We start from the raw sequence: 21,432 nt of genomic DNA on the forward strand, positions 1-21,432 counted from the left end.
TGGGCTAGCATTTCTTACTAAATAAGTGAATGTTTACCTCTTTTACAAAATTTTAATTGTATTGACTTTGGGTAACTGATCATTTGCAGGTTCCATTGGTTCAATACTGTCAACAGCTTGCTTCTACATTGTCAAGCCATGATACATGTTTTACCCAAGCTGCAGATTCCTTATTTTTCATGCATGAGGGACTGCAGCAAGCTCGTGCTCCTATTTATGATGTTCCTTCTGCTATTGAAGTTCTCCTTACAGGAAATTATCAACGTCTACCAAAATGCGTAGAAGACATGGGGATTCAGAGCACATTAACTGAGGATCAGCAACAACCAGCTTTAAAGAAGTTAGACACACTTGTACGATCAAAACTGCTTGAAGTTACACTTCTCAAAGAAGTTTCTGAAATCAAAGTTACTGATGGCACTGCACTTCTTCGTGTAAATGGGGAATTTAAAGTTCTCCTTACTCTTGGTTATCGGGGACATTTATCACTATGGAGAATCTTACATTTAGAACTGCTTGTGGGGGAGAGAAATGGGCCTGTGAAGCTTGAAGAATCACGAAGGCATGCCCTTGGGGATGATCTAGAACGCCGAATGTCTGTAGCGGAAAACCCATTTATGATTTTGTACTCCATACTTCATGAACTTTGTGTTGCACTTATCATGGACACTGTTATAAGGCAAGTACAAGCAATGCGTCAAGGAAGATGGAAAGAGGCAATACGTTTTGAGCTTATATCTGATGGCAGCACAGGACAGGGAGGGAGTGGTGGTTCTATGCAGATGACTCAGGATGGAGAAGCTGATTCAGCTGGCCTAAAAACACCTGGAGTGAAAATTGTATACTGGTTGGATATTGACAAAAATACTGGGGGTTCTGATTCAGGGTCATGCCCATTTATAAAAATTGAACCTGTACAGGATCTGCAGATAAAGTGTCTCCATAACACTTTTGTTATAGACCCACTAACTGGCAAGGAGGCAAAGTTATCCCTTGATCAAAGTTGCATTGATGTTGAGAAATTGTTGTTAAGAGCTATTTGTTGCAATAGGTATACCCGTTTGCTTGAAATCCATAAGGAGCTGAGCAGAAATGGTCACATCTGTCAGGCTGCAGGTGATGTTGTTCTTCATTGCTACTCAGATGAATCTGATGCAGACCTTAAAAAGGTTGGTAAAGGAATGAACGATCAGCAATCACTTTCTTTATGGGAATGCCCTATTTTTAAGGTGTACACCTCATGACAGATTGACAATAACCATATACCTAATATAAACTTGTGGAGTCATACCAACTGTGTGATCTCTGTTTGCAAAAATCAATTCAAATGGATGAAACTAACCATTCAATTTATTCGCTCTATGCCATTCTCCATGCTACTAAACAAATAAAAAGAATGTTATATGCTGGATGATTGCAGTGGCTGCTTGGTTTGGCCTTTTTCATTGGGCAAGATTTTCTGGGCCCTGCATTAGTGCCAATGTAGTCATGGTTGCTTGATGATGTCTTAAGGTTTTTGGCCTTCAAATGTGAGGCATGGGCTAGATAGTGGCAAGGTGATATGAAACTGATTCTCTAGACTTTATCCCTTTTATCTCAAAATACAAGCTTAGGAGACAATTTAATGATACATGTGCTTGTAATGAAATACTTTACATTGTTGGATTTTTGATTGTACAGGGGTATTTGTTGGCTTTTTGATTTAATGAAATACTTTACAATATAGTTCTCAAAAAATATTTATAATGTATATAATCTAAGTGATTTATCTTAAGTTGCAATATAATAACATGTGCAGATGTGGCAAGATATTAGGCAATCTATTTGGCCATAGGTGCCTGTTTGTCCGTGGTTGATGTTTTTTAATTGACTTTGGTTTATTGCCCCACCTTGAGCACTGCCATAGGTTATAGGAGTCTGGGGCAGTCTTGATGATGGCCTAGTTGTCTCCCTGACTACTATGCATGGCGCAATTTTGTTCTTTATTAGGCCTCTCGATTTTTATATACCACTCTAATTCTACAATCTATTAGCTTCTATGTTGTAATAACTTTATCTTTACTGTCTTTTTGATTGGTCATGAACGACACTTTGCCTGGTTAGAAACTCAACCAAGTGAGATTGATTGGTTATGAATGACACTTTGTCTTTTTGATTGGTTTTGTACGGCCATCTAAGATTGAAATAGAAACTCAACCAAGTGAACTAGATGACTAGATCACATAGCACTTTGAAATAATCAGGTTCAATGTTCTATTACCTGGATTTGGTCAAAGATATTGGTGCTGTCCCTTCTGCTCATTCACAGCTTTTGTATCCACAGCTGGATGTTGGTTCTTTAGGTATTACTTTTGGAAATGATGCATATGTAAATTGCACATTATGCAATCTAACAAATTTTCAATCATGGAATGGAAATTGCTGCTTGAAATTACCACTTAGTAATCTATCTAGATATATATAAAAAAAGAAATAAGATTTACTTAGACTTCTAGAAGTTTTCAGTTATACAAATCTGATACCCACTGCAACATAAACCTGATTTAAGTGTACTCCACCTGGGAGCATAGTTTTCAAGGTGCCTAGGTGAACCTAGGTGACAGGGGCAGTGCTTAGCCTCTTAGTTGCCTGGACGCCTGCCTAGGCGTTGCTTAATGTCTCAGAAACGGTCGGGACAGTGAGGGGCTGAGCCCCTGTTTTTGTTGTAGGAACAGAAGTAAAAGAAGGGACAGAGCTCCTGTTATTGTCTTAGAAAAAAAGAAAACATGACAACAAAACCTCCGAAAAAATGATGTAGAAGCGATGGAGCCTCTATTTTAGTTCCAGAAAAGGAAGAAGAAGAAGGCAGCAGCTTTGGGAAACCAGGTTTGTCATGTGTTGGGTGAGTGATCAGGAATGAGGAGGGGATTGTTTCAGCTATTTACTCTGGCCCCTATTGGAGAGGTTGACTCTCTAAGGGCTGAGATTTTTGTGGCGTTGGAGGAAGTTCAAAGAGCAAGGGAGCGGAACATTAGGAGGCTGAAAATTGAAGGGGACTCGGAGGTGGTGGTAAGATGGCTAAAGGAAGACAAGACTGCTATGTGGTATTACAGCAATGAAAGGAAAAAAATTTAAATGGCTTGCAAAAGATATTGAGATAAAATTCAGTTGGGTGAAGAGATCTGCTAACTCATTTGCCGATGGGTTAGCAAAGCAAGGGGTGATTAGGAATTCTTTGTTTTGGGATCATTTCTAATCTTGTAATTTTGTTTTGCTGATTGCAGGGGAGTTAAGATAGCTTACCTCCTTCTGTTTGTTTGTATATTTCTTCTTTAATCTTAATGAAACTTATTGTTATTTATCAAAAAAAAGGAAGAAGGGGTGAAGCCCCTGTTTTTGTTCCAAAAGGAGAAGAAGAGAAGGGGCAGAGCCCATGTTTTTTGCTCCAGAACAGAAGAGCATACCTTCTGTGATTGGGTTGCCTTGTTTTTTTTTTTTCCTCCAGAAGAAGAAGATAATACCTTCTGTGATTGATTGGTTTTTCTTGCTTCTTCAAGGACTTTGAACTCTGTTTCACTCAAAGCCTGTTGGTCTTCCTCATTTTTTTTCGAAGTCTTTGAATATCTATCACTCAGAACCCTAACAAAATAAAAAACTAATAAAAATATATTATTTTGTGAAAAAATAAATAAGAATGCTATGGTGTGTCATGCCTGTCTTAATATTATATACTCAAAATATAAATATATAAGAAACATTATAGAACATTGAATAGGTTGTATGTAAGTCACTTGGCGTTTGGGTGAGGCAACCCCAAAAGGCGACTAAGACAGCGTAGATGCCTAGGTGAGTGCCTGTCTAGATGTTACCTTGACAACGTTGCCCTTGAGAGTGCATGAGATATAAACTTGGGACATGATCCCAAATCTCCACTACAACCAACCAGGGATCTCACCAGCAAGCTAGCTGAATCAAAATATCTTATTTCTTTTAAATTTTCCTTTTCTAGATTTAAAGTGTTAAGCTTGTGGTGACTGGCTGAGAGTAGCCACTTATGGGCAAAATAATTGGCAAGGGTTAGGTCTGTATCTAGTCCCATCTCCACCAAGACCCCATATAACTAGTGGTGCAACTTGGGTTGGCCCAAGTTAATATTTTACACTGTTTCTGGTTTGGACCATCAGGCTGGGCTCATTCAAATTTTGACAAAAGCCCTACCCAAGCAACCTAAGTTGACCAATATTTTGGTAATGGCCTTTTTAAGTTTGTGGTGACCAAGGGGATTGCACCTTAAGGGGGGACTCACCCAACCAGAGGTCCTCCTAGAAGACAACTCCATTCCCACCTCCATGTCATAACAAATAAAAGAATTTGGGCATACCTCTTGTATAGCTTTCCAAGGGGAAGCTGAAGTGGAAAAGGAAAAGCGACCTTTGCATCCCAGCCATTGTCTTGCACACCATGAATGCTTGCAATAACCTTGTGTGAAAGCCTATCCCTTTCAAGGGGAACTCTCCACAACCATTTACCTAAAAGAGATGTGTTTCTATAAATTAGGTTCCAATACCTAGCTCACCTTGCTTCTTAGGTTTTCTAACCTGTTCCCATTTCACCAAGTGGTCCTTCATCTTAAGTTTCTCAAGTTGCCTGGCCATTCTAACTGGAATATGAAAGCTAGAGAGGAATTAGATGTGTAGATCGGCCATTGTGGCTTTAATTAAAGTTATCCTTCATCTCAAAGAGATGTAATTCCTTTCCCAGAGAGCTAGTTTTTTGGCAAATCTCTCCACCACTGGTTGTCAAAAACTATCAGCCTTTGGATTCCCTCCCAAAGGCAGACCTAAATATTCTAACGGTCAACCTTTAACCTCACAACCCTGAATCTTTGCCAATGTTTGGATTTCTACCTCTCCCATATTGATTCCGGCTACAAAACTCTTTCCCAGGGTTCACTCTCAAAGTAGAAACAATTTAAAACCTGTTAATGAATTCCTTCAAATTCATCACAAAAACTCAGTTTCCTCCATCACAGAATAAGCTTATTATCATCTGTAAACTGCAAGTGAGTTGATGATAATGATATCATTGGTTAATTGGGTATCTCTTGTTTTAATTGTGGTAAATCAGTTGGTATTTTTTAAGTTGTGTTTATGTTTTTGACGATGTAGAAGTGATCTGATCTCATCATGTCGTGCAGTAAAACTTCACTGTCAAATGATGTTGGGATGTTGCGCAAGGGCTTTGAGTACTGCATTGTATTGTAGTTCCCTATGAAAATAACTCATGGTTATCCCCTTCTGATGGCAGTGATAGTTATGCTGATGGATACTTTGTTCATGTTCTGTTATCCTGGCCAACTTGAGATGACAGAAACTGTGGGGAGGGTGGGTTTGGGCTTGGGGTGAGGCCTCAGTTAGCCCAAGCCCGACCTGAGCCCAGCCCAACCCAACCCAGGCCTGACCCAATCGTAACCCATCTGAACGAATACATGCATGCATAAATGTATTTTATTATGGTGATCTTTCAGAGGGGTTAAGGGTGTGGCTAAATTCATTCAAGCTATTCCCATTGCTGCAGAGGGTGATTATAGAAATGCAATTGGGTGAACTTCAAACTTTGAGTTGGGACCTTGGAGATTAGTGCACCTGCTAAAGGAAATCTAGGACATCTCAGCATATCTTTCTTGCTCCTTTAGATGGGTTCCGAGGGAATTGAATTTTATGGATGATTCTTTAGCTGAACCAGGGGTAGATAGGGCTTTTTTTTTTATTGTGCTAATATTTTGCTGTTGTAATTTCTGTCTCTGACTCCTTTTGGCTCTTTTGTACATCCTCCCTCTTTTGCTCTTAATGAAAGTTATCGTTTCTCAAAAACAAAAGGGAAGTGTTTGGCAAAGGGGACATTTTCCCCACCAAAGATCATCCTAGAACTTTCACCCTTGTCCCAAAGATGGTTTCATGCCTGATTTGTTGTGAAGAAAATTGGAAGCAAGGTCAAAAAAATTTTCCAAGGTCTCTTCAACTTGGTATATCTGGCTGGACTAGAATCCACCCATTTGAGTGTAGCCTATAGATATTGATTACCAAAGGCCCACGTGACTCTATTTCCTTTGGAAATCTCCATAGCCATTTCCCCATCAAATCCACATTCTTCTCTCCGTCTCCTTACCCCTAGTCTCCAACTAATGAGATGGCCTTTTTTGTTATCCTCTGGTGTCTTATTATTTTCTCAATTTTCTTCACCACTTTCAAGGGAGTTTTTAATGCTGAAAGGAAATAATTTGAAATGTTATATATGGTAGGTTTAATGAGAATTATCCTACTCCCTTGAGATGTAATTCGTTTTTGATGCAGTTTGCTTAAAACTTCTATACCAAAATGAACAACATATGGGATAAAGGATCTCTTGTTGTAAACCTCTTTATGCTTAAAAAATCTTTTTGAGTTCCATTAACGAGAAATGAAAAATGAGTCATCCTTACACATTCTATTATCCACATGATTCATCTGTGCCCAAAACCCATCTTGTTGATCATCCATTGTAAGTACTCCTAATCCACATGGTCATATGGCTTTTCTAGATCCCGTTTGTAAACAAAGCCTTTATTCCTTGATTTTTGAAAATTCTCCACTGTTTCATTTGCAGTTAGGATTTTATCGACTATATGTAATGATGCTTTACAGTTTTTTTTTTTTTTTTGGATTGGTGTAATGATGCTTTTACAGTTTTTCGTTTTTTTTTGATAGGTGCGGTGATACTTTACAGTTGATTCTACTTTTGTTGTAAATATGTAATTGTTTTGTTGCTTAGTTAGGTGTAGGGAGGAACTTTTTTTTATCTATTATCTTCTTTTGTGAATTTGGGCAATCATTAAATGGTGTCTTGTTTTGATTTTGTATATGCAGAGAGAGAATAAATCCAGTGTTAGGGAATATGGGGGCAATGAAGTTCTACGTGTGAGGGCCTATGGTTCTTCATATATTACCCTTGGAATAAACATTAGGTACATCTGCCTCTCATCAAGCAGTTTCATTTATATCATGGTTTGAATTTGTCTATCATCATTTCTTTTAATATATGACTCCCAATTTTGATTTATTGGTTTTGATATGTTGCAACTTTTCTATAACAAAAATCCCTTTTTTTGTTTAAATTTGGATGGTATAGAAGAATAACCTATCATAGTCATCCTTCTTTGGTGATGATCTGTGATTTGGTAAGGGAATCTTTCACATAAGGACAACCAATAAAAAATCTCACACAACATGATAAGACCATTGAGGTGTAGATTGATTTCATCACAAGACCATTGAGGAAATTAATGAAATCCAACCATCAACCACCCAGAACTAAGTGTTGATCCCAAGATAAACAAATTACCACAGCTCAGAACAAATTCTCCCTAGAAACCTCTTGTTTTGCCAAAGTGTCAGCTAAACTGTTTGCTGATCTGTTGATCCACCTAAAAGAAACCCCAATCTCCCCTGCTAAATAATTGATTTCCCTTACAAATTGTCTAAGTGCCCAGATGCCCAAACGGTTAATTTGCATCCAGTCAATGACCACCTTAGAATCTCCTTCCACCTCAAGTTGGTGGAATCCCAATTGCTTTGCCAACAACCTTACACCTTGATGTAGGGCCAAAACTTTCGGTTCATAAAGAGTCCCCCATTCCTAGAGGTCCTGAATATAAAGCTATTAGCCTGCCTTCACTGTCTCTGAAAGGTCCCCCCAATTCCAGAAGGACCTGGGTTACCTGCTGAACTTCAATCAAAATTCAAGTTCACGTTTTGTTCTACTCATGGGGACCAAAACTCCTGAACATCAGTCTTTAAAGAATCAGAAGAAGCTACTGCATTCCAACCTCTGACAATGTCATCAACTGAGAAATCCTTGAATAGTTCTAATAATTTCAGCCAATGAACCACTTTACAGTTACACAGTCAACAATTTCCTCCTCAGATTTTCTCGTCCTTGAAAAATCCTATGTTTTCTTTCTTCCCAAGCATTCCAGATAACAGCTGCTCTTGTTGCTCTCCACATTACTCTTCCCCTTTTTTTTGGTTGCCTAAAGAAACTCGGGCTACAGAGATTTACGACATCCAATGGAGGGTTTTTTGTACTCCTGTTGCATTTTATTACTGTGAAAAATATAAGCCTATGTACAACAAGAAACTGTACAATGGTACTGATTTATGGCAGATTTGTACTCCTGTTTACAAAAAGAGATTCATGATCAATTAAAGAAGAGTATGGTATCCCTTGAAATGGCTTATGAACTGCTGGCCAAGTGCATAACATTGCCTTTAAACCTATTCAACACCTCCTCTTAAGAGCTGTTTTTGCTTTCAAAAGTGCAGCTGTTCCTTTCACACCATATTCCTCAAATAATGGCAGCTGAACACACATTCCATAATAAACTTCCTCTTTTGCTGAGGCCTTCCAAGTTCAGCAGCTGAAAAGGGAATGTACCCTTTCCAGGAAAGCAGCCCAGAACTCCAAAGAGTTGCATAACAGAAGGCTAGAGCTTACTGTGAACTTACAGTGAATGAAGAAGTGGTTTACATTCTTGATTCTTAGCAGTTAGCACATAGGGGCAGGTGAAGGCTTGACTGAAATCTCTTTTAAGCAGGTTGTCAGCAGTAAGATTCTTCTCAAGGGCTGCAGCCCAATGCTAAAAATGTCACTTTTGATGGGATGAACGGAACCCAGATTTTTGCAGAAGTGAAAGAACCCACTTACTGAGAACTCAACCTCCCAAATATAGATTTAACCGAGAATTGGCTAGATTCTTCCCACACCTAGATTCTCTTGTTTGCGATTATAATAGATGGTGATACCTGCTGCTGCACCTTCTGTAGAAATTTAATGAGGGATGCAATCTCTCAATCTTTGAGATTTATTCTGAATTTGGGACATCAAACAGCATTATTATTATGGATTTCAGAGCATCCACTAATTGGTGCATCAGAATCTGCAGCTATCATTATTAAAAAAATCTGCAGCTATCAAGGATAGTGAGAGAGAGAATAGATATGGGGGTTGGGGGTGTTACTGCACCAACATCCAGCCAAAATTTAACTGCCTCCTTTTTTGAATTTTGTATTGATTCCCTTTGGCAAAATCATTTGATGCAGATTTAATACCCTTCCATGGAGCACAGCCCTAGGTTTGGAATGCTTCACCTGGGTCCATTTTAAATTTCTAGTTCCATATTCCCAGTTATAACTTATCTCCACAAGCTGGTGGGTTCCTCATTGAATTTCCATTGCCACTTTGCAATAGAGCTGCTTTCACTTGTTTAGGTGCCTTGTGCCTAAAACCCCTCCTCATTTTAGAATCACAAACTTGATTCAAGAAAACAAGGCATTTTTCTCTAGATATCATGCTTAGATGATGATATGTTGCTTCATTGCTTGCTATAGCTCTTCCACATTAAGACAATTAGAAAATCAAAATGGGTATTCAACTGTCTTCTTTGAAGCATGGTTTCTTAATTTTGCTCCAGAATCACTATTTTAAGCATGCTTTCTTAACTGAAAACAATTCCTTTTCAAGCTAACTTTTTTAGCTTTAATGAATCAACTCTTAGAATGAGTCTTGAGTCCAGAGAAAGAATTAGTTGTAATCAGGGTTCAAAATATCATAATTTATTGGTTTGTATTGTACGGAATGTATTGTGTTTCAGGGTCACTGATACATGAAATACTTAGAGTTGGGTCTATTTAATATGTTTAAATGCTAATAATCATCTTAGCATACACATGCAAAGTGATTGGGCTGAAGAAGTAAAAAAAGGAATGTAAAAGTGGTTACACACTTGGCACTTATTTTTTGAGTATCGAGCATGTCAATACTTTGAGCCTTCTTTCCAACAGTTTTTATAAGTTCAAACTTAAAAGAAGTTGAGGAGATCAATGAGGTCTAGATTCTGGACTATTTTTACTAAAATACCCCTATTTTTGAATTTGGTCCCTCTTTATTGATTTATGAGGGCAAAAAAACACAATTTGAACTACCACTTTTATTAAATTCATTTTATTTCCTCTCATTAAGTCCTATATTTAAGCTATTAACTACCATTCCCTCTCATAAAATCCTATATCTAATGTACATTAAACATATTTGAAATACATCGTGGAGTTTCCACTTCATTCAATTCTCTCTCATTAAGCTGTTAACTCCCATATCCTCTCCTTAGATGCTTTATTTGAAGTACTTGTGTTTCTCACAAATAAATTCTACTAATTTAATCTATATCCAATATTTGCAATAATATAAAATCCGTGTTCAAAACCAACATGAAAAATAAACCATCCTTTAGTATGGGTGGCGGGTAAGTAGTTAATCCAATGGTTTCATAGTTAAATAGTAAAATAAAAAAAAATAAAATATAAATATTAGAAAAATTTAACTTTTTTTTTGTGAAAAATTTAGGCTCATCTCTAATATTGTATATTTATCATACTAAACAAGAATAAGTATGATAAGTAATATGTATTTTTATTAGTGATGGAAATAGAATACAAGATTTTAAACCAAAACAAAAACGAAACCATTTTCCTATTCAAGTGGTGGGTCAATGATTCAACCTTTTAGGTCAAATGGATGAACTCATGATGTCATAATAAAATTACAAAACTTTTAAAAAGATTATTAAAATTGTAGAAGTTTTGTTAAAAAATTTGGGTGCATCTCTAATATTATGTATTCATCATATTGAACAAAAATAAGTGTGATAAATAAGCTATTTTTTATTAATCATAGGGATGAAATGAAGAAGTTCAAATGGTTAACAAAAAATACAAATCTGGCATAGTTGTCAAGACGTCACCTAGGCGATTAGGCACCCTTGGCTGGGCGAAACGCCTTGACTTTTAGCAACTAGGCGCCCTTCTAGGCGACTAAGTGCCTACCTAGGCGGCAAAAATGACAAGGCGGGTGCCTTTTATAATATCATTTATATTGCTGTATCTTATTAATGCATGTGTTAATACATTTTATTATATGCTATATATATCAATTATACTTTGTTTTAATGTTTTACTATTGAAATTTAAAAGATCAAAGGGTTTTGAGAAGAGAAAAAGAAAGAAAGAAAGAAAGAAAAGAAAGAGGAAAGAAAGAATAGAATAATAAAGTTCTTTTTTTTTTTTCTATTCTCTCTTTCTATTTAAATAAAACAGAAACTCGATCCTTGTTTTTTTTTTCTATTTTACTTTCCATCTTGAATATTTATCAATTATCATATAAAGTTAATAACCTTCTTTAGCTGCTAATTAATATGAATTTGCTCTATTAAATACTTATTATAGTAGTATTGTTTTTGAAAATAATGAAATTAATATATGTAAAAGATTTTTATCTTTTAGATGTGATGATTTGCCACATTTGTAGAGGAAATTTAATGTTCTTAATAAAGAGAATTGCTATTTTTTCTATTAACATACTTGTTGAATGGTATATAAAACTAGGAAACTAGCCAAAAATTAGTTTTTTATCGCCCAGGCGACTAGGCACCCCAGTGTTGCCCAGAATCGCCTAGATGCCTTGAAAACTATGGAATCTGTTTATACAATGGGTGAGGAGGGAGGCCAATGCATTGGTTGATTCTTTAGTTAAGTGGGAGGGGGGGTACTTAGGGATTAGTTGTACTGGGCTCAATTGTAATTTTGTTGCTGTACTTTCTTTTAGGGTGAGTCTGCACCTTGCACCTCTCCTTGGCATGCTTGCAAACTATCAGAAAAAAACTATTTTTTTTGAATCTAATTACTGACCAATGGTTGATACGGATGCAAATTGGGCGGGCTTGACTCGAGCTCAAATTGGCTCAACTTGCAATTTTAGATAAACTGGCTTAGGTTTTTGGTCCTTGAGCTGGGCCTGTGCCTAGTCTCAAAAGTTTGGGCTTTTTCTATGTTTTAGGTTAGGCTCGATCCTAGCCCTTATGTTGCCCAAGTTAGGCTTGACTATATACATAATATATGCATACATGCATGAATATACAATTATACACATACATTTATGTCAAATTTTGTTGTGGGGCTGATTGGCAAACCCAAGTCTGAACCCAATTCAAGTGCTGCATCAAATTTCTGTGCGGGTTGGGCCCAGGTTGGATGGATCAAGATTGACTTTGGCCAAGATGCTTAGGCCCAATGCATAGGGTTGGGCCTGGGTTACGCTTAAACCTGCCCAACCTACTTGACTTGCAACATAACGGTCTAATTTTTTGGGTAAAATTGGTCAACGAGTGTTTTTAACCCGTTGTTGACACGATTGGTTGAACCATTTGAACCATCACTCAGCCTTGATTTTGGGTCTGGTTATCCTAAAACTTGGCAGTCAAAAAATGGTGACCTGGTCAAAAACCGTATGACCCGGATGGTTGAACTGTTAACCCATTTGACCTGTTCACCGGGTCACGGGTTGCTCAATCAATGTATGTGCAAACTTTCATTGGCCATAAGTCCATAACTTTGCACTTGGCTGTGATTATTTTTTTATTTTTATTTTTATTTTGGGTAGCTTTTTGAGATCTATGCATTCCAGTGCCAAAGGCACCTTGCTTCGCTATTTTCCCTAAAAGACCCTTTTTTTTTGTCCTCACAGTCTGACCTGCTCTACCCAAATGGTCGAATTGGTGGCCTGTGGCCCGGAGGCAAAAATAATTCGGCCTCTAGGTCAGTTTTTAAAACGGTGGTCAACTAATGATGTCATAATTACATAATAAAAATTAAAAAATAGATAGAAAATACAAAATTGAAGATTTTGACATGTCTAATATATTATAAGTTTATAATATTAAACAAAGATAAGTGTGGTAAACAAAAATTATTTTTAGAATTAATTATGGAAATGTAATAGAAAATTTAAAGTTGCCCAGAAATGAGATCCTTTTTTCAAGTCAAATAGGTCAACACATGCTGTCATAATTTTATATTAAAAACTAAAAAAATAGATAGAAATAACAAATTATGGAAAACGCAAAAAATTGTGCACATCTCTAATATTTATTGGTTATCATATCAAACAAAAATAAATATCATAAGTAAGAAGTAATTTTATAAAATTGAAATGAAATACAAAATTTAAATCCACCAGCACACCATACTTTGATTATCTTTTTTAATGGGTTCTGATAAGGATAATGTGATTATTAATGTTATCTGAAATTGCCATGTGCTACAGACATATATATTTACTAGTTGTATTATTGTTGTATCCCAGCTGACTTACTAAGGGCAGAACTGTCATTGTATTGAGAGTTATAAGGAGTTAATATAAAAGATAGTGGTCTATCACAATGAAACCTGCGATTGGGTTATCACAAAACTGTCTTGCTATCTTCTCTAATTAACTTCCGCAACTTCTGTGCTCATTTGCCGTTTTCTCACTGATTATTCACTGCTGTAATAAAAAATTGGTATTAAAGCAAGGGTTCTTCTTTCCTTTGCATGGTATCAGAGCCAAAATTTTACCTTCATGAATTTGTTACATTGACAAATTCTTCTTGGTTTGCAGAAATGGTCGTTTTCTTCTCCAATCATCTCGAAATATTCTCACACCATCTGCTTTGTCAGATTGTGAAGAAGCTTTAAACCAGGGAAGTATGTCTGCCGCGGAAGTGTTTGCAAGCTTAAGAAGCAAAAGTATTTTACACTTGTTTGAATCAATTGGCAGGTTTCTAGGCCTGAAGGTAAATATTTCATTTTATTTTTTTTTCTCACATTTTATTTCCTAAGCCAATCAAACTATATTGCTTATGAAGGTATTTTTGTAAACAAATTGTGTCTATAGCAGTTATCTATAAGTTTTTCTTTACCTAGAAAGTCAAACCAAGTTGGAACCAATATTCAACCATCTTGGAATGTTTACTTTTGCAGTGTGTTAACTTCAGATATGATTGTGTTATTGTTGGCACATGCTTGCTGTAGAATGCTTTTGATTTTGAGTGTTATGACCCTTATGTTGGAAAACATTAACTATTCTAGCTTGAATTCTTTAAAAATGCAAAAACTTAAAAGATGGCTCTTTATGACTTTGAGTGTACAATGTATACTCTTTCCAATAATCTCTTCATGCCTTGTCTTTCCTTTCTATTTTTAAGTAAATCAATAAACGACAACCTTCTGCTGCTGCAAATGTGTCATCTATTGCTCATAAAAGAAGATAGATGCATAATGTGAGTACTGAATTTTGTGCAGTATTCTGGTATCTTTGTTTATGGTATTTTTTAGGACCATTTGAAGTTTGTTGGTAGTGTTCATTAATGTTTTATGTTGTGCACACGGTCCGCTATTGGTGGGTCAACTATTCTTGAGATCTTATATTTCAATCACTTGTGAATTTGCACATATGACTGAACATTTGGTTCTTGCAGGTTTATGAACAAGGTTTGGCTGCGGTAAAGATACCAAAGACGATTTTGAATGGATCAAGTTTGTTGTTAATGGGGTTTCCACAGTGTGGGAGCTCTTATTTTTTGCTGATGCAACTTGATAAGGACTTCAAACCACTCTTTAAACTTCTAGAGACCCAGCCAGATCCATCTGGGAAATCTCATACAGCTAGTGACTCCAGTCATGTTATACGCTTTAACAAAATTGACATTGGTCAGCTACAAATACTCGAGGATGAATTCAATTCCAGTCTTCTGGACTGGGATAGGATACTTTCTTCTTTGCCAAATGCAGTGGGCCCCAATCAATCTTCTGAACATGGTCTTCTCTCTGAGTTTGGTTTAGAAACTTCTGTACAGTCATCTGGATGCCCTCATCCAAGTTTTTCATCTGTGGTTGATGAGGTGTTTGAGCTTGAGAAAGGGGCATTGAGTCCTCCTTTTCCTGTAAACAATCATCTCTCTTCATCATTTAATGCGTCCCCTTTTCTGGGTTCTCTTCCGATGAATCATCAAGGGATGAAGTCTGGAATCTCATCTCCCAAGTGGGAGGGGGGTTCACAGTTTTCACAGATTAACAATGTAACAAAGTCTACTATTAGTGGTGCCCATTTTAATAGTCCTTTATATCCATCAAACAATTTGAAGGGAATAGTTCAGTCCAGCTCTGTCAGTTCTCTTTCTTCAAGCCCTGTTAGAAGCCCCTCCATTCAAAAACTATCAACTTCAAAATCTGATCATGATTTGACTTCTCTTAGGTCTCCACATTCAGTAGAGATCAGCTCTTCTAGTATGGATGATGATCAAGTAAAATTTCTGAATGAATCTTCTAAAGATGTTTCTGGTGGTCGGACATCGCGGCTCTCTTCTCCATTACGACCAACAGGATCTCGAGCTTCTGCACCAAACATGAAATCTAATGGTCTTAGAAACTCACCCACTGGGCAAATAGGTGTTTCTGTTAGAGCCTCTGGATCCAACATGTGGACTGCTACTCCCGTATGTAAGATCCCTCCTCTAAAGTTTTAAATTATTACTTGGTTTTATATGACTTCCAATTGGGATATTATCTCTTTTACTCATTATATTTATCTTAATCAATGTTCTTTCTTCAGCCCAAGCTCCAGAACCTGGGATTTCTCAGAGTACGAGTTATGATATAATGCCTAAACATGATAGAAATCCACGAAAACGTACAATTTCAGATATAGTAAAGTTAATCCCTTCAGTCCAAGGGGTAGAAGCAAGTACAGGTTCTTCTAAGAGAAGGAAGACCTCAGAATCATCAGGCAATCATCCTCCACAAGTTCTGTACTCATCAGATTTTATCTCTAGAACTGAGGGTTATACTTATGGAAATCTTCTAGCTGAAGCAAATAAAGGGAACGCACCTTCTAACATTTATGTTATAGCTCTTCTTCATGTGGTGAGGCACTGCTCACTTTGTATCAAACATGCTCGGCTAACTAGCCAGATGGATGCTCTTGACATTCCATACGTTGAAGAAGTTGGTCTACGAACTCCATCCTCAAACTTATGGTTCAGGCTTCCATTTGCGAGGGATGATTCATGGCAACACATATGTCTTCGACTTGGCAGACCTGGAAGCATGTACTGGGATGTCAAGATAAATGACCGGCACTTCAGAGACCTCTGGGAACTACAGAAGGGAAGTAACACTACACCATGGGGTTCTGGTGTTCGTATTGCTAATACATCTGATATTGATTCTCATATCCGTTATGATCCAGAAGGTGTTGTTCTAAGTTATAGATCTGTTGAGGCTGATAGTATTAAGAAGTTGGTGGCTGATCTAAGAAGGCTTTCCAATGCTCGATCTTTTGCTCTTGGAATGCGGAAGTTGCTTGGAGTAAGACCAGAGGATAAACTAGAAGAGAATTGTGCAAATGCTGAAAATAAAGCTCCTGTTGGGGGAAAAGGTTCCGTTGAGGTTGGTGACAAGGTGACAGACCAGATGAGGAGGGCATTTAGAATTGAAGCAGTGGGTCTTATGAGTTTGTGGTTTAGTTTTGGTCCTGGGGTGGTAGCCCGCTTTGTTGTAGAGTGGGAGTCAGGTAAAGAGGGCTGCACGATGCATGTTTCTCCCGATCAACTTTGGCCTCATACCAAGGTGTGTGCTTGTTTCAATTATGTGGTTTATATATGTTTGGGGATTGGATTTATTAGTGCTTTATGATTTGCTCATATTCTTGTTTGTGGTATTATTAGCTTTTACTTGGGGCTGCAAATGGTATTGTTTGTTTGAATTCAAATTATTTATCTGCCAATTTCAATTTGTCTATAATTGGATCAAATATGGATTCATCCATATCCGATTTGTTTTGATTCAATTCAAATGTATATGCTTATATATTGTTAAAATTTATATTGTATCTATTAGTAAAGTGGTTTGAATATTGTAGTTTTACTAAAGATTCCTATTTTAGTGTTTCATACAAGTTATTTCTGATTCATTTTGTTCATGATATACAATATCAGTCATTTTTAGTTCTTTTATTAATAATTTAATATTTTTGATAATTTTGAGTTCAATTTATTAATTCTATTCAATATCTAATTGTATTATGAATTCTATTTGAATCTGGATACTAATCAGTCAAATTTGGATCTAGGTGTATGATATATAGGGCTGTTCATGGGTCGGGTTGGGTCAGTTTACTAGTTTTTTTTTTCAACTGACCCGATCTGGTCGGGTTACCTAAAGATTAAACCAAAACCGACCCTCTATTAAGCAAAACCGACCTGGTCGGTTTGGGTTGGTTTGGGTTTAAATATATACATTTCCGAAATATATATTTCAGCTTTATATATATTGGAAATATACATATTATATATAATATTTCAGAATATATTTTCTGGAAATATATTTAAAACTGAAATATACTAATCAGAAATATATATATTTAAAACAATATATATATATATATTTATTTATTTAAAACTGAAATATTCATATTATATATAATATTTCAATGAGAATATATTCATTGGAAATACATTTAAAACTGAAATATATATTTCGGAATATACATATTATATATAATATTTCAGTGAGAATATATTTATAGATAATTCGGTTCGGTTTTCATGTGTGAAAACTGAAACCGAACCAAATTATCGGTTTTCCCATCTTTCCAACCCGAAACCGACTGGTGGTGAAGAAAAACCGGCCAAATCGGGTTGGGTCGGGCTGGGTTGGTCGGTTTGAATTTATTTGTGAACAGCCCTATTGATATATCCAATTCTACCCAACCCATTTACAACCCTAGCTAATGCCTTGTATTAATTTCATATTCTCAGCAGTTGATGTCATTTCCTGTCAGGCAATTTAGTTTAAAGTTTTTAAACTGATCAATGTGTTGATGAAGTGAATGGGTACATGATACCAGTTCCATGAGCTTGCCACGTCAAACTAGGTTGTCCTGAAGACATCAAAAAATGCTTTAAAACACATACAAGTTTTCTTGCATTTGTGTATTGGGTGGGGATGTGGGGTGGGGTGGGGTGGAGGGGAGCTCCTGTGAAGGTGTAGTTCTGCTAGTTCGCATCACTTTGCTATACATAATACACATAATCAAGGAATGATGTCTATGCAGTATTTTAAAAGTGAAAGGCACAATTAATGTGCAGGGAGTTCATAGAGCATGAAACACAAAGTATAGCACAGGTCTGAATGAAGTGAGGATTGGCTTTTGAAGAAAAAACAAAATAAAACTTAATTTACAAAAACTACCAATATAACATTTTGATATACAAAAAATTATGGAAATCTAAATTCTGAAAGAAATAGAATATTTCAAAAAGTCTCTTATCTCAGCCAGTTAAAGTATCATATTGTTAACACAAAGCTTGTAGACTTGTACCTTGAAATCCTGCATAAGTTTGAATTGTTTATTTTTTATTAGTAACAGAAACTTTTATTGAACTATGTATAATAAACAGTTTGATGCACCATTTAAAACAATTATCTGTTTACAACTCCTATCCCTAGCACCCTCAGATATTAAGCCCGAATATATTTGTTTCCTGTTTATTCCTTGTTTTGCCAAACCCTCAGCTATGCTATTGGCTGATCTTGCTTTCCATCTATAAGTTTATATAATATTTTGATTTCCTTTAAGGTATGTCTATCTCCAAAATTCTGTATAATTTCTTATCTATCTCACAATCACATATCAATCTCCTGCATCCAATATATATTAAAATCCAGATATTTTGCTATCCTTCGTCTTGGTAGTATTGCCAAATTTATGTTTGAATCACCATAACCAATAAACCCAAAGGAAGGAGCTAGAAAATTTCCTTCTCAATCTGTATACTCAAGCTCAAGACAAACCTGAATTTCTCATGCTGCATCCTATCAACCGCCAAAGTTCATCTTTATCAGATTTGTTGTTGGATACCAAGGTGCTGAACATTTTTTGCCACAGGGGTGATCCGAATTCAACCAAATAGGATTGGATCTCGGATCGGAACAAATCATGATCTGATCCATTTGCACCCCTATATCCCACTCCAATTCTGTCCTTTACATTTCCATCCTTGTGAGGCTATCTGCCATTTTTTTGCAAAAGAGGTAAGGTATTGTATTGAAATTATATTCTAAAGAACAAAAAATATATATCTGTTCAGTATGCTCCATGTACAGCCATACAGAGAAGCCACCTGGAAAAAAAAAACTAGGTTTTCAAGGCCAAATACAAGAGATAATCAGGCTCTGATATTAAAAAAGCAGGGTGCCATAATCAAATACTGATGATGTGGGATATGTTTGAAAGAATCCTTGGCAGACAGCCAAGAATGCAGAGTAGTCATTGCCCGAACCACCACATAATTTAAAGAACAGAAATTTTCTTGAAAAATCCTTCCATTTCTTTCTTACCATAGAACCCAACACACCATGTGAAGAATAGCACTCCATAGCACCTTGCCCCTTTCACTTAAGCCTGGCAACTTCAGGAAAAAAAGCTAATCAGGCAGAGAACTCGGCAAACGCCAGCTGACACTCATCAGGTGATCAACAGACTCAACTTCCTTGTCACACATGACACAGATCAGAGAGTCCAGCACCAAACCTCTCTTGTCCAGCTGATCCTTTGAAAGGCATTTGCCAAGAGCTTCCGTCCAAACCAGGAAAGACACCTTTGTTGGAATGTGAAGGAGTCGTACCTCTTTCCACAGAAAAGCCTGAGAGCCACAGAGAAAATGCCATCACTAGACCATTTCCAGACCCTTGAATCTTGCTGATCTGGGTGTGGTTGTTGAGTCTGAAGTAGCTGGAACAGTGCTAGCAGGTCTGAAAGCTGCCAAATTGTTATCAGCCAATGGCATCCAACTGAATGAGCAATTCATGGCTGCCAAAGTCATGGCTTCTGTTAACAGGTGCTGTAGGTTCTAAGGGTCCTCAGTCTTTGCTTAAACCAATTAATCACCACTTGAAATTCATTCTCAACTATTAAATCCCTCTATTCCCTATCTGCTGCCAGCCATAATCTGTAAAACAAGTGTTAAGAGCTTTTCTCGTAGGAAGTTCCCATTCTCTGCAGTTCCTGTGTAACTTAGCAGTATATGTCCCTCACAATCTCTGAATACACCGCCCAACCCTGACCGTCCTGGCTTCCCTAGTGAGCTGCCATGAAAGTTCAGTTTTATCTTTACTGGATTGGGCACTGTCCATTCCACCTGTCTAACTACCCTGTGAAAATCTGAACTAACCAATTCATACCATCATTTCAAGATGGAATCATATGTATCTCCTCTAAACTTCTTATTCTTTCCCCAATGGGTCATCCTTATTAGACACGTCTAATTACATAGTCCATGCTCTGAGTTCTGTATTCAAATGTGCTCGTGTTCCTTTCTCCAGAATCTTCACAGGCACTTCAAATTTATTACTGCTGTCATTCTGTACCACAATAATCTTCTTATTTTTGTGTGCATATGATCTTGTTGGCTTGTAAGCAGCTCAGCTACATCCATATGAGCTGTTCAATGAGGGCCCCATAAGCTGGAGAAATACCTCTAGATCCTAGTTCTGAATAAGAACTCAAGAAAGAGATGATTTACGCTCTGGAGAAATACCTCCAGACACTCTGTCCACCCAAAGGGCATTCATCGGAAAGGGGGTATTGCGAGGGAGTTTCTTCAAGGATTTTTTAAAAAGAAGCATAGGAAAAGTGACCCAATGTATCATGGCTCCAGATTTGTTTGTCACCTTGAGTCAATGAAGATAGGTTTAAGAAATTCTAATAGGCTGATGAGACACAGGAGGTGAAGTCACTATGAAGATTTGTTGGGGAAATGGCTGTAGAAATTTGGGGAGGAAAGATATTCACTAAGGAGAAAGCTAGTTGCATGTAAGTTGGGAGTAGCATTTTGGGTGGGAAACAAAGGAGATGAACTTTCAACCATCCTGGTTGAATTGTTCATCTTTCAAGGTGGGAAATGGAAACAGCATAAGGTTTTGGGAAACAAAGGAGATGAACTTTGCGAGATCTGTCAAGGCTATATGGGCTCAGTTGGAAAAATGTTTTAATTTCTGAAATGCATGATGTGAATCAAGGAAGAGCGGAGTGGAGTCCCGGATTTAGAAGCCCTTTGCTTGATTTGGGAGATAGAAGATTGTGTTGAGTTGCGGGTCACAAGGTTTATTTGAGAAAAGGAGAAGAGACAACAGGGAAGAATGAAACTGAACTTCGGTTGATTACCATACTTTCAGTGGGTGAGGAAGAATGAGGTGGTCTGAAAAGCTATAGAAAGTGAAAGGAGAGAGAGAAGAGACAAGAAGAAGAAACTATAGGAGAAAAAAATCTCAGTGGGTGAGGAACTAAGATGGGAGGGAAAATGGAGGCGATGGAGTTCGTGCAGGCAGGTCAGTGGAGGAGATCATTGAAGATAGAAGCAAAAAATCTCCTGTTCGAAGAGATGAGAATCAAGGGGAAGGTAAGCCTGAAGGTAAGGGAAGCGAAAAAGGGTACAATATTGCTGGAAGGATTAGAAGTGATCGAGTGGCTAAGAAAGTTCATAGCTGG

At 37.1% G+C, this 21,432-nt stretch overlaps 1 protein-coding gene across 1 annotated transcript in view; it reads left to right on the top strand.

Annotated features, from left to right (window-relative positions):
• Nucleotides 1-21,432, top strand: part of SWP (RNA polymerase II transcription mediator) — a 40,851-nt gene that overhangs the window by 6,110 nt on the left and 13,309 nt on the right. The window contains exons 2-6 of the mRNA XM_010275899.3: nt 90-1,169; nt 6,885-6,982; nt 13,504-13,678; nt 14,363-15,383; nt 15,496-16,511. Of these exons, the coding sequence (XP_010274201.1) occupies nt 90-1,169; nt 6,885-6,982; nt 13,504-13,678; nt 14,363-15,383; nt 15,496-16,511 (3,390 nt within the window). The remainder of the gene's footprint in view (nt 1-89; nt 1,170-6,884; nt 6,983-13,503; nt 13,679-14,362; nt 15,384-15,495; nt 16,512-21,432) is intronic.

The sequence above is a fragment of the Nelumbo nucifera genome, chromosome 3, assembly GCF_055504915.1.
Source record: "Nelumbo nucifera cultivar China Antique chromosome 3, China Antique-T2T, whole genome shotgun sequence".
Taxonomy (NCBI): domain Eukaryota; kingdom Viridiplantae; phylum Streptophyta; class Magnoliopsida; order Proteales; family Nelumbonaceae; genus Nelumbo; species Nelumbo nucifera.